At 40.8% G+C, this 14334-nt stretch overlaps 1 protein-coding gene across 3 annotated transcripts in view; it reads left to right on the top strand.

The window, feature by feature from the left end:
- Window positions 1-14334, top strand: part of fhod3b (formin homology 2 domain containing 3b) — a 121431-nt gene that overhangs the window by 59623 nt on the left and 47474 nt on the right. For all 3 annotated transcript variants that reach the window (XM_051956556.1, XM_051956557.1, XM_051956558.1), the window contains exons 4-5: window positions 8056-8123; window positions 10639-10744. In XM_051956556.1, the coding sequence (XP_051812516.1) occupies window positions 8056-8123; window positions 10639-10744 (174 nt within the window). The remainder of the gene's footprint in view (window positions 1-8055; window positions 8124-10638; window positions 10745-14334) is intronic.

The following is a 14334-nucleotide window of genomic DNA, read 5'->3' as shown; positions in this document are numbered from 1 at the left end:
CTTCCAACAATTTTCTGACAAATTGTATACAGTTTTTGAGCCATGCTGCATTCATTTTCTTGATCAAATGTTTATTTTTCTCTGTTTCTCTGCTTTGCTTCCATGCTTTTCTCCTATCTGCTTTGTATATGCACGTCCAGCAGTTCACCTGAAACATCACTGAATTTCTGAGTTAATCGCAGCTTCTCGGAATCGGTTTATTTTGACAGCATCTGGCGGTTACTTTTTGGCTATTTTTTTTTTAAATGAAACACCGAGTATAAAGTGATGTCGGTGATGATTTTAAGCTTAGATATCCCAACAAAACTGTCATCACAAATTATTACTTTAAGGACCATCAGAGAGTTGGAAATCCAATGATTCTTCTCTAATAAATTCTGTCATTTGTCTATGGCAGGTTTTGGGATTATTTAGGTTAATCTGGCAGTTGTCTACTGCTAGCACTGCTACAACACTGCTGCTTCTTTCACTCCTGCCGTGCATTTAGGTTTTGTCAGTCCCATGTTCAACCCAGAATTGACTGGAGCTGAACTTTTCTCTAGAGAGGGAAGTTTATTGACATCACCCCCCATCATTTTCCGTTTAAAGCCTCCTCCACTGTGGTTGAGTCAGAGAGAACTGGTTTACTGGAGGTATCATGACTTTTATTGAAGCTTAAACTCTAACCAGGTGCTTTTCTGCTCCCTACCTCCACTCAAACGCAATGGTTTTGTTTTTTACTGATGTAAACTCCGTAATTGTAGCCACAATGGCAACACAGAACACATAAAATCTGGCGGAGGAAGTGGATGACGACAGACTGATGACCTTGCATACTGATGACCTACTTTAGTTGAAAATAAGTATTCTGTTGTTGTAAGTGTTAGAGACAGTGATGAGAAAAGACTTCCAGCTTGTTCAGGGTAAAATTTTCTATACACATACCATTACAATGCTAAGAATCCTCCTCAAATTCTAGAGTGACACATCCACTCCTGAAATTTACACCAGTGTTTGCGGGGTTGTCCTGCCCAGTGGGGTCTTTGTGGGTTTCCTGGCTTGCGCATTGGATGTGGTTTATGTGTTCCGCCTGCTGCGCGATGCATAAGCAGTGGTAGTCATCCCTCTCATTTTATAGCACTTTCTGGAAATAATGACATGTGAACACATGAGTAAAACCGAACATGTTAGAGGTTACTACTGTAGACGGAAAATGAGCGACGTTAATGGCTTTGTTGGCAAACAAATCTGCTCGCTGTCCAGCAATAAGTGGTGGGGACTGGTTTTAAGTTGAGATTGGTGTACGGAGATAAATAAAAAAAAGTGACCCATGACTCATACAGAGTTGCAGGAATGTGCTGGCACTGACGGAGAATCAGAGGAGGTTTGAAGGAGCACAGGACAGATTGGCTTTTTTTTTTTTTTTTTTTAAAGTTGTCTTCTCAGCAGTAGCATGACTTTCTATGAAGCCGTGGCCTGTCTGAATATATCAGCCCACCACAGCAGTTTTTTTGTTTCTCGACTCGTCTGCTCCGGATAGTTGAGCACATTCCTGGTGATTATAGAAATTCTGCCATTACTTTTATGATTGTCATAATTACGAATCCATTACAACCCTGTAGCTATTTCAGCTGAGAAAACGTGACTGTGTGTTGCAATTTAAGAGAGGAAAACAGCTGCCCTCTGCGGTAAATCCATATGAGGCATCAAAGAAAAACTTTCACTCCACTGAGTCATTTCACTGTCAGGTGCTTGTCAGTAAAACCCTAAGGTGAGTGTTAAAATGACAAAGAATGTGTTGCTTGTCCTTAGATGCACTCATACATTGTTGTAATTTTATGGTTGCCTTGTTTAGCGGTGCCTGGAGTAATGCGCAACATAATCAGATTTAGTACAAACACCAGTTGATTAGATGCGTTAAAATCTGCCATCATGGACTAGATCTGCCAAAGCCTGAAAATGGATTGACAAAGAGGTTTAGATGTCTAGCTTTCAACTTGAACTGCAATTTGCTGAACGGTTGCTATTAAATTTTTGCTCAATGGTGCCCAAAAACAATGCCTACCCCACCTTTATTCTACAGGTCAGGCGATAAAAAGGCTACTTGGTTGCTGTAATTTGTTTTTGCTGTCACTGTAGCTGTACTGCCCTTCAAATGAAATCAGCATTAAAAGTGCATCTCAGGGATGGAAATTTGGAATGGTTTTGTTGTCAGATAGCCACTATGAATGAATAAGTAAAACCAAATTAACTCAACAAACATCATTCCAGTCCTGAGATTGCTGATTTTAAAAGAGTTGTATGATATAAATAGCTTTTACAGCTTATAGCACATGATATGAACCACTTCAGTGGTGCAGAATATCAGCCATAGAGTCACAGTTAAGCTGTTTTAACACATTCAGCTCAACATCGGACTGAGATTTCCGGACAATAGGCGTTAAGCATCACCGTAGACTTCCTTATGGTGCCACTTTACAAGCTAAACTCCCACAATACTCAGTTTGCCGACATAGAACATCTTGCAGTACAAATGACCACCTCATTGAGTCGCTACAGTGCTAAATAGTAAGAAGTTCCCCCTGGTGGCATAACTAGGCACTACAGCTAATGTGAAGTACACTTTCTGACATGCAAGTCCTTTATCGTCTGCCGTACTGGTTAAAAGGTTTTAATTCTATGAGATTAATAAACACAATTAAGGCTCAGTAAAAGGCGAAAGGCAATTGCATCTGGTTGAGCTGCAATGACTATTTCATTTTTTGCTGTATTTTTTTTCAAGAGAAACAGTCAAAACTCTCCCTTTTTCTGGCTCATTTGTTCCTGTAAACAAAGCAAGACAATGAAGATGCAATCTCAGGCTTTGGGAAACACTGATTGGTCTTTTGTTTTTACAATTTTCTGACCTTCAGTAGACCTTAAAGCTAATCCATGATTCGAGTAAATAATCGATAGATTAATCGACAGTGAAAATAATTTTGTTGCAGCCCAAGTGTCCACACTACATCTTCCTTTGTTCTTTTAGTACTACAATTACTGTTCCCCAATAACAAATCATTGGCAAGTGTAGTGACCTACTGACTTTGAAGTTTCAGGTTGGTTCAGGTTTTATGTGGACCTGCTTTGAGTTGAGGCTCACAAACATTTCCTGTGAATAAACGAATTCCCCGGTTCTTGCCTGAATAGGGGAAAATGGAGAGGGCCCAATACATTTCAGTGCATATCTGTGCCAAATGGTATGGAACTAATCTCCACTGAGCTATTTCTCATTAGAGATGGGCCTCTGGGAGGTGCATCGGTGTGTGGACCGCGGACAGGGACAGCGAAGTAACTGTCTGTTCCTGCAGATGGGCTTCATTTGGTGTTGGGCAGGAATAACTTTCTGACAGTTTTATTGCCGTCCAAACTACAGGGCTAAGCAGACGAGCACAAGCCCTTTGAGCAAATTGCCGTAGAGCTGTGCGTGGAAGAATTTCTCTGCCTTACTAATGCTGATCGACACATTCAACATCCCACTGGGATTTATTCAAGCCCAATGCTGATGCATCACCGTTGTAATGCTGTGCTGTGATCTGGACAGAACCTTCACCGGCTGCTCAGCAGTATTGGGTGTAATTCATCTGTTGACTGATTAACGTTCAGTGTCCATGTGGAAGTGCAGTTAAGACTAAAGCGCAGTGATTCAGGAGGACCACAAATCAAGCGTGGCTTGTATGGTAAAGGTGTGATGAGTAACCCAGAGCTATCTCCCCCTGTCCTTCCGCTCCACTGATCAGAGAGTTTGTCTGTTTATAGATCGCGAATCTAAACTCTGAGTCATCTCCCTTAGATACAAGGCAATGGATGTGACTCTACCTTGACCTGGATAGGAGAGAGCAGCAGTTACAAGCTAGTAGTTAAAAAAAGCATTGGTACTTCTTTTACATGACGTGGACTCAACCGCAGACTTAATGGCAAAATGAGTGGCATAAAGCTCAAGCTATTATTATCTATATGGTGTGATTTTGTTTTGATACATTTTACAGCCATAAAACTGTGCCCCTAATGATATGTAATTATAAAAGGCTCCCTCTGGTGAAAATCTAGAGTTTTTTCTACCCTCTTGACATGTCTGTATGGTGTTTTTTATATGCTGGAAAGCACATTATGAGCAATAGAAGAAGACAGCACCATGGTTGAGCTCCTTGAAAGGGCATGCAAATCAGTGATCAGGTCAGAAACATGGCTTCAGATTTCCAGTAATACAGCTTGCTATTATGTAGGATAGAGTAGTTTTACAGTGTTTGAGTGGAATTGTAGGTGAGTTGATATGCCCAGACTGCAGCGAGTGGGGAGGACTGAGTGAACGGCCATGAAGGCATTGTTTTTATTGACTAAAATTCTGAATATGTGTCATTTATACACCAAGATGAGTTTTTAGAGGTTTGATCAATGGTGTAGTTGCTTATTTATATACCCTTATTTTACACAACAGCAGAAGTTTCCCGGTTTAAAAATCATCTCTGCGCTGTAACTATGTAGAACAATAACAAAAATCTTCATTTTGTATGTGAGGATTAAATTCCAATCAACGAAAATTTTGTTGCTATTTTTATTCTTAATTTTTAGCATATTGTACTTTGGTGTGGGCTAAAAGCTCTTTAGAGAAGGCCCAAAATTTATGTATGCAGGGAAAGACCCTCCACAGTGATGGAAGTGTTTTTAAAGAAGTAAATAAAACAAAGATACAACTGCAAAACTACACCAGCTTTGAGAAAAGATCTAAGATATGAAGCCGATTTGGCAACCCTGACTTGTTTAGACTGGAGTTCCACTCCTGGAGCATCCACACTGAAAAGACCCAGTCGCATTTCCTTCCTATTATTTATAAAGACATAAATTGCTGACATCACACGGCTTCCCCTCTTAATACCTCTGGAATTGTAGCGATTTATTGCTTGTGGATGTTGTTGCCAGTGGCTTGCTCGGGACTCTTCCGTAAAAGACCAATACGAACCAACCCATCAGGCATCAGAGCCATGTATGGCATTGAATGCACAAAACATTTCAGGCTCAACTCTGCTCTACTCATACCAAATACCATCAGAGGCATAAATTAGAGACAAGACATTTTCTTAAGAAATGAAAGTCCACTGGGACTGGATTGTTAGGTGTATGATTTCAGTGTATGGTGTCATCAAGTGAGAGTATTTTAACCACTGGTTGTCTTCATTACAACTGCATATCCAGTGTCATGTCTGTCTATAGAAGATAATATAAAGTGTGTTATTTCCTATAATAACCTGTCCTGGAATGTGGCAACAAGTTTCAAACCAGGAATGCAATTTAAACCAAAGCTTGATTTATATTTACCACTATCAAAACACATGTACCAATTGAGGTATGTCTGCAATTTATTTAGTTTCCATATAAACTACCTTGTTTGCATGTTTTCTCAGCTGGGTTAGATTATATGATGTTGCATGTTTGTTGTCTCCGTGGGCCTGCTCGCTGTCACTGCGTGTGAACTTTTATGTGCGTTGTGAAAATGTTGTGTGTCACCAAAAAGCCACCCAGAGACTTCAGACGTCGACTGCTCGCTCTGTCTGGTCCAGAGTCTCGAAGTGGCCTTTGTGTGCCCACAGAACTGGCAGGCAAAACACACCCTGTTTCTGTCCCAGTTCATCAGCTGAAGGGATTTACTCTCCAGCTGAGGAGGCCAACAACAACAACACTGAACAACAGCCTCTCGCTCTGTATCCCACATGTATACAGTCATCAGTGATTGATTCAGAGGCAACTATTTGTAAAGTCTTGGAGCTTGTGTGCATAAGGATGTCTTCAAGGCCGTACATACAATGTACAACAAATGTGCAATGTCATTTAAATGCCAAATGATTCAAAACAATTACATTATTTCTAAGTTGAACAGTTGAGCACAGTTTGTATTTGTTATACTAAGAATACAGGCCCCACAGTACTAACCTTTGATGACCAGTCCTCTTCAGTATGGAGCACACTAAACTTCTGATTCATGACAGGAGTTCGGCCATTCCTCAGAGACAGTTTTTTCCAGCTGCACTATGCCGATGGGGTTGTGTTGCTCTACCTTTCTTTTTAAGATACTCTAAAGATATTCTACCGGATTCAAGTCAGATAACATACTCATGGTTTCCCCTTTTTCTCTTCTTCAGAAACTAGTTTGACTTTGGCAGTGTGCTTTTGATAGTTATCATGCTGAAGTGTTCCTCTTCTGCCAGGCTTCTGCAGAGTAGAAATGATCTTTTCAGCCAGTATTTTGGTATATATACAGACATGCATGATACCATCTGTAAATTCCATCTCCCCGACACTTTTTGCACTTGCGTAGCCTCATAAAATCACACTACCAACTCTGTGCTTCACTGTTGGGACTATGCTTGTACTGTGGTAGTCCCAGTCAGGTTCACACCAAAAATGCAGGACCTCATTTGTGCTGAACAAATTCTACTTGGTCTTATCTGATCAAAAGATGTGCTCTCAATATTCACCAGGGTTCTTTGAATGTTCTTTACCAAACTTGCATTTTGGCTACACAGCAAGTACTGGTATTTTTCTTAAACACCATCTATAGTGATTGATGATATAAGACAGTGTCCACAAACTCTTATTTTCATTTATAACCCTTGTGCCAAGTCTGACGCACTTGCCAATCTGTTTTTCAGTGCTAGATTGCCCAAATAGTTCATTGTACATGGTGTCATTTTAGGAGGACTGCAGCGCTGATTAGTGGTATTATGACTTGATCTGTACTCTCTGATTAATCCTGCAAATGTGTTTTTGTTGATTTTGTAGTCGGTCTCCGATCTTCTTGTGTCAGTTTCCATATGTGTGAAGCCTCACAAACATTTTTTTTCAATTTATCAGAGATTTCTTTTCCATTTAGAAGAATGATGCAGACATGCAGGTAAACAGAGCATAGATGGAAAACTAAGAAATTTCTGATGTTCACAACTCATTTTATATTCATGCAATTAGACTTTTAATATTGTCTTTAATGTATTTTTTCAGTCTTCGTAAGGCCCTATGCCTCTACTAGAGATATGAACTTGGATAATTTGACATTTCAATGATATTGCATGATTGTATTCACTTCTGTTGTGCACTGCACATATGTTGAATCTGCTCATTTCTTCTCACGGTTTCATGTTTGGGAATGTGCTCATGCCTTTGTGTGAGGTGTGTGTGTGTGTGTTTGAGAAGAGAAACAATTTGCCTTTTTGTGTACATGCCAATCTTCTGCTAGCTCTTTGATGACTAAAACATACCACCATACCTTCAAGCTACAAAGTATCTGCCAAAAACAGGAGAAAGTGTCATTGCAAATCACAGCGAATAAAAGAGAAAGGGCTGAGAAAGTGAGTCCTGAGCTGCACTGCTCTGTTCTGCATTGTACTGTCCTGTGCTGCTGTGCTGCTGTATCTGCAGCAGCACAGGCAGGTTTTGCTGAGTCAGAGAGAGTTCACACAGCAGTGATGAGTGAGCGACCAGGTTTGCGCTCAACGCTGCCACTCCCTGGCAGACTGTTCAGACTGCACACACGGGGTGAAGGATTGTTGCAGGAAATGTACGCCTTCATCAGGAGCATGTGTCATCCATCATCCCTCTCCTTTACTACTCTGCTGAGTTTCCATAACTGATTAATGCGCGCATTGTTTCGCGGACGTTGTGGTGGCATTTTTGGCTTTCTACCACAACTTTGTATTATGTGAACTACAGATTAGGCTTTGTTAGCAGGAAACATCCTCTGTCTCCTAACTCTCCACAGATGTCCACAGAAGTTGCTCTGACTTTTCTTTTGCTCTCTCTCTTCCTCTTGTAGGGTAGTTTTCATATTTAGTCACTCGGGGTAATTGCTTTAATATGATATGAGCATGACGTAGACACAAGGAAAAGATTTGAGACATTTGAAAACATCATACATGATGCAAGTCATACACTAAACGCATATTCCTTTTTAAGAGAAGTCATCCTGAAACTTTGGTAACATCAGATACCACATGTGTCAACGTCAGCTAATTTGTTTTTTCCACTCACTCCTGTTCTCTTTCCTTACAGAAAAACTTTACAACTCAACAGGACGGGAGCTTCGGAGAGCCCTCTTTTCCCTCAAGCAGATTTTTCAGGTGATTGTTTATCGATTCTTGCTCATGCTGGCCTTTAAAGAACATCTCTCTTAAACTGTAATGTGCTTTGTGATCTTATAATGGCCTTGCTTTTTTTTTCCTGGGCTTTGAGTGCGCTGAAACATGCAAGAAAAATATGTGTCGCGTGCACACGTTCATCCGTGCGTAGTCCCACTCGGACACAGCAGTGTTTTCCTGAGGCGGGCTTGTGCTGCTGAGAGTCTGCCTTCGTGGCAGCTGTGCAGCGTTCAGGTCTGGTCATACTTCGCACACTGGGCTGGGCTAGCGGGCAGTCGGTCGCAGAGGGGGAGGGTTAACTGACAGTTAAATGGAAAAGAGTGCAACAGACACTGATGCAGGCCCAGAACAGATGAGAATACCCCACTTTTTACACCATGAGTAGCTCTGTAAAGTGTCAGTTATAGAGAATAAGGCTTGATATTAATATGGACATTTCACTACTGTAGTGCAAGACTTCCAGAACTCCTGTTCATTCTGTTTAGTTCACCCCTGTATATTTAGACTCATTGCCAAGTGGCTGGAGTCTCCATCACAGATCTATAGTAAGGATGTTCTGGAAGCACTTAGACTTCCTCCTGGGAGAGAAGAAGCCCTGACCACCCCACAGTGTTTATTACTGCCTTCCTTCCCATCCCATCTGAACAGTAGAGTGTATCAGAAAATGGTAAATCCTGCAGAAAGCTCTCATGCTCGGCCTTAAATTACAGAGTCGGCGACAGGTGTGAGAAATGCAGATGGTTTTGTCATCAAGGGCAGAATGTGGGGTGAAGCTGAAGCAACGGGACTCCGGTTGAGCAAGCTGCAGGCGGACTGTTTTGTTCAATGCGTTTGCACTGGCTTAGGCTGAATATGACAAATATAAGATGAGTTTTGTTCAGCTGAGGATTTTGTAGAGGGAGGTTCTAAAGAAGTTGGACGATGTTCCATTTACAGCTAATTGTTTTTATCTCTTTATAATACAGTGAAGTGTAACAGGTGTTGTCTAGCAGATTTGTTGCCCTGCAGTAAGAAAAGCAAGCATTTCTTCCCTCTGTGTGCAAAAGACATAAATGCATTAAGTCCATTCAGAATTTTGATATGCAGTGAATTTGTCCAAAAAGTCTTTTTTGGATGAAAATGTCACAAAAAGTGGCAAAAGAAAGTAAGACGTTATGTTGAATGTTAACTATATCAATGGTTTTTTTCTACCCTATTTCTAAAAATACCATGTTTGAAATTGTTCATACCCAATGAAACTGTCACCAGTGGAGCTTCTATAGCGTTTAAAATGGTTCTGGTGTTTTCTACCATGTGCTTAAATGTTCTCATACGCTATAAATTGATCACAGCTGATGCAATAGTTCTCTATCAGTAACTAGTCAAATGGGAGTCATTGCTAAAACCAAAGAGCTGAGAAAGACTTGCACATTGTGGCTGCTCACAAGATGGGAAAAGGCAGTAAAGTCATATCCAAGCGTTTTTTTAAGTGCCAGTGGCCACAGCGCAAAGCTTCATCAAAAAGTACAAGGAGTTCCACATCATGAAAAAGTCTCACGTGGTTCCGTAGGAAGCCAAAAGTGACCTCTGCAATGGCAAGAATGATAGTGTAGTGGTAGAGGATCACCACCAAAGTAACCCTGATCAACTGGAGTAATTCTCGAGCCAAACATTTGAGCAGACAATGAACAAGGCTGGTCTCCATGGACACCAACCAAAGAGGACTCCACTTCTCCAAGACAGACATAGATGAACTCACCTGGACAGACAAGAAAGCTTTTGGTCATCAGTTATGTGGTCCTACGAGATGAAAATTTGCAGGCAAGGATATGGTTTCCATTTGGTATGAGAAAAGAGAAGAATTAAACCCCAAGAACAGCATTCCTGATGTTAAACATGGCAGGAATGGGATGCTTTAGTGGTGTTTTTTCAGCTGATGAGTCTAGAAAGCCTTAACAGTCAATGGTATCATGAGAAGAGAGGATGACATTAAGATTCTACAGTCTGCAGAAGAACTTTAGTTAACGGAAAAGCATTAATAATATCATCCCTTTAGAGCGGCCCAGTCAGAATCCAAACCTGAATCCCATCGAGAATCTGTGGAAGAAGTAAAGACCGGAGTGATGGAGAGAAACCTATTGTTATAAGAAAAATCAGTATAAATCAAAATTTGACATTAAAATGAATAATTTTGGAGCTCAACTCCATATAATTCGCTCACAGTAAGACTACGTTTTTGGAGCTTTCTGCAACTGATGTGATTATCACATAAAGCTTCATTAAGTAGTGGAAATAGTTGTGTGAGCTATTCCACAGCTGGTTCCAGATTATTATTTCCCAGCATGATATGTAGCGTTCACGCACCCAAAGGTTTAAGCAAAAAGCCAAACAAAATCTCTAATTTAAATAAAAAAATAAACACAACGGAGTCTTTGGCTCTGTATGATATATTTATTTATGTATATATATATATATATTAATGACCTGTAATGGAATTTAAATGCTTTCCTCTTTCCAGGATGACAAGGACCTGGTGCACGAGTTTGTGGTGGCCGAAGGGCTGACGTGTTTGATAAAAGTGGGAGCTGAAGCCGACCAGAACTACCAGAACTACATCCTCAGGGGTATGTGAGCTGCAGAACGGCACCGCTTTGCGCCAATAAGTCGACAGCATTCTTTCCTCATCCCACAATTTACAACACGAGGATGTTATTAATCAATCGCGTAACACTTTTCTTTCCATAAACCTATCTATGGCCACATGTGTTTATATAAACTATGTAAATTAATGATTCTGCTTGATGACCTCCTCACACTCACACACTTAAAGCTTATAAACAAACCCAAATGTGTGCCACGGTTAATGTGGACGCTGGGCCAAGTTTAGCAGCTGCTTAATTTATCCGTCCCATGTCGGAGAGGTGAAGGATCATGTGTGTTGGGGTTGAAGAAGGGCAAGGGCTGCATGTTTTTGGGGATATCAGAGGTCGCTCGCGTTTAGCAGCCTGCTGTGAGAGGGCAGCTCACGCATGCTTTAGCATCTAATAAAAGTTCTGGCAGGATGTTACAAATCATAAAACTAATTTCCTCTTCTCTCTATTTCTTTCTTTTTTTTGTTGATTTTATTTTCCTTTCTGTGTTCCCTCATAGTGTGTTGCACTTCTGTTAATTAAACTGAGCCACAGCATCAAAGCTTTATCTGGTTTACTACGTATTATACGCACCAGAAATGCTGGCACAAAAGTAAAACGCTTGAAACCAACTTTATGGATTTAAATTTAAAAGTCCAACTGTGTAGGCCAAGCACCTCTCTTGGTTCCTTCATCTACTCTCTGAACCCCAAGCATTTTTTTTTCACTCCTGTCACATTTTTAGTCACTGTGGGCTCATTTTTCAGTGCATTTTAAAGTCCTGCACCTCTGTGGAAGCAACAGTGAATAGAAGGAGAGTGAGCTTAAAAATGTCTTCTTTGCAGTTTGACACAGTTATGATGGCATAAATCATAAAAAAAGGAAAGCTGAGTTTCTTTGATTCTTAATTTTACAACTGAAAATCCTGGAATCAATGTGTTTTAACTCGTGTCACAGTCGTTACCGAGTCTGAGGGAGAAAAGGTGATTCTACATAGTATAAATATTTTATTACTTACATTTATGAATTATTTCTCTCTGAAAACACAGCCTGCAATTCAACCTACTTCAGCTGAAAAGTCCCCAAATTTATGTCACATAACTGTTGGTCACAGCCAAATTGCTAATGGCTTCAGTATTGTTCTAAGGAGTGCAATGTTTTTTCTTTTTATTTGTGCTGATTGCTATAAACCATATAGTATCAGCAAAATATTAAATGAGACATGTAGAAGAAAGTGATTGTTGATATATCTCAATTTTTAAGTTTGACTCGGTTGTTTTTGTCCAACAAAAGTAAAAGTTCAACACCATTACTTCAGGAATCATCAGAAATGTTAAAAACCAACAATACTTCCTGTTTTTACAGGTACATGCATTGACAAATGGAGTAATTTTGCATACTTTTTAGTTTTTTTTCCTAAAGAACCTGTGAGTGTGTTTTGTTGTTCAATTGAGCTAAATTGTCAATACTTTTTAAATGGTTTTCCACATATAATGCACAATAAATAGAGACACAAACTCATGATTTTGGATCCAAAGTTACAGACTTCAGTGTAAAACTTCAGTTGTGTAGTTCTGAAGCTTCTCCTCGTCTTTGTTCTTGCTAACAGACTGAAGTCACAGTGTAGTTGACCCTTGTAATTTTGTTGCACATTTCAAATAGATGCTACCCTTCATGTTTATTCACTTGATGCATCACGTTCCCAAAATGCTTCCTCGGTCATTTCCCACCTGCTCATGGTTGACCTTTTGTATTCCTGAAAGAAGAAGAATCAAAGCGCAAATGGCGGATGTCTGTGACAAAGTCCTGATGATGCCCCCTGGACAGGTTCTAAACATGAACATGACCCCTGCATGGACTACCTCCGCACGCTCGGATCCGACTGAAATGTTTCATCTGAACTCGGTCTGGTCTCTGACTCAGACCGATAAATCACGAGGGTTAAATAGCCAAAACATGACAGAGGAGAAGAACAACTGGCTTTTTTGGAATCTTCAGAGCTGACCACATGCAAGAGTTGTTAGTGTCATTCTGCCGTGAGCGATGAGACCACTTCTCATATCTGTTCACTCCTACTCACTGTGCCATCCCCTCTTTTTTTCTCCCTCCCCTTCACACTCTAGAGAATTGAGATAAAACATGTGTGTCAGTGCATTTCTGCAGGGCTCTTCTTATTCTTTCATGTGCTAATTTATTGCTTCATCTTTGCAGACTTCAATTTCCACCCCTGAACTACTACTCCTCCTCCTCCTCCTCCCACCACCCCTACCCTCCTCCATGTATCTCTCTACAATCACCATGAGAATCTAGAACCAAACTACCACTCTCCCAAAAGCCCCTTTAACCCATTTCAACTCCTGACCTAATTTTCTCCTGACCAGCTGAGGAAATGTGGAGCGTAGTAGATCACCCTCCCTTGTGAGCCATGTGTTGGAGAACACAAGCCGAGCATGTGCTGGAACGCAGATGCACAGGTCAGAACTGTATCTGGCTGCTTTACTGTTGATGACTTCCAAGAGGAGCTATGTCACGAGGAATCCCAAGAGGGGAGTGAATTAGTTGCCTGAAAATTTCACACAGGGAGAGAGAGAGAAAAGAGGAAGAGAGATGGAAAGCGAACCCACTGTGGTAATTGTTTGGTATCAAACACTGATCGCTTCTAATGTGGGTTTTTCTTTTCTTTTTCCTTTTTTTTTAATGCGGTAATGTCTTTCAAGTTGAGCCCAGTAATAAAAAAAGGAGGAGGAATGTGGCCTTGAACCCATCTGTCTGGTGTGCATTAAAAATCTCCCGACAAAACAATCTCTTTCATGAATAAAAATCAATCTTTTGTGCTTTAAAAAAGGGCAGTCACACGTGCACACCAGTCTCTTCTGCAGCAACAGGTTCCCAGCTTGAGCTCGGTGGAACATTGCCTTCATTGTAAATGGTTGTTCAGGCTGCTCTCTTAGCAATCTACACCATCTCACACTCTTTTTTTTTTTTCTCGTTGTCAAAGCCCTGGCGGTGTCTGTGGCCAGTTAGGGCTCCCTCAGAGATGTGGGTAGTTTCTGGGTCTGCCTGGTTGGGCTTTGGCCCCCCTTTGTGGCCCCTCACACCTGGCTCGGAGGGCTTCCAGACCTGGGCTTAGCTCCTTGGAGACCTGTGCTTTTTCTTTTGCTTTTTTTTGGCTCAGGGGAAAGCTTGTACGCCTTTATCACCCCATCAGAGGAAAAGGGTGTGAGGCCACATTTTCAGAGGTGCCTATGCCATCTGGTCCTTCTGTAAACCTCACAGCTCGCGGCAAACACACAGGAGCCAAAAGGGTGATGGATTCATTTGAACCATTCGTTCCTCGTGCATGAAAGACTATCTCTGATCATTCATAATCTCTCTGAAATCATAAATCTTTCAATGATGGAGTGATAATCTCAGGGGAAACTCAGGATGTGTGTTTCCGTAGCTAAGAATGTTGTCTCGTAGGTTATTTCTCTTTGAAAATGTACTGAAAATCATTTGCTTTACATTTTAGCTGCTTTCAAATTCTTTGGCTTTACAGCTGAAACATGAAAAATGGATGCTGGTTTTTCTTTGAGTCGAAATAT

The sequence above is a fragment of the Acanthochromis polyacanthus genome, chromosome 12, assembly GCF_021347895.1.
Source record: "Acanthochromis polyacanthus isolate Apoly-LR-REF ecotype Palm Island chromosome 12, KAUST_Apoly_ChrSc, whole genome shotgun sequence".
Classification (NCBI taxonomy): Eukaryota; Metazoa; Chordata; class Actinopteri; family Pomacentridae; genus Acanthochromis; species Acanthochromis polyacanthus.
This window is presented reverse-complemented; position numbering and strand designations above follow the sequence as displayed.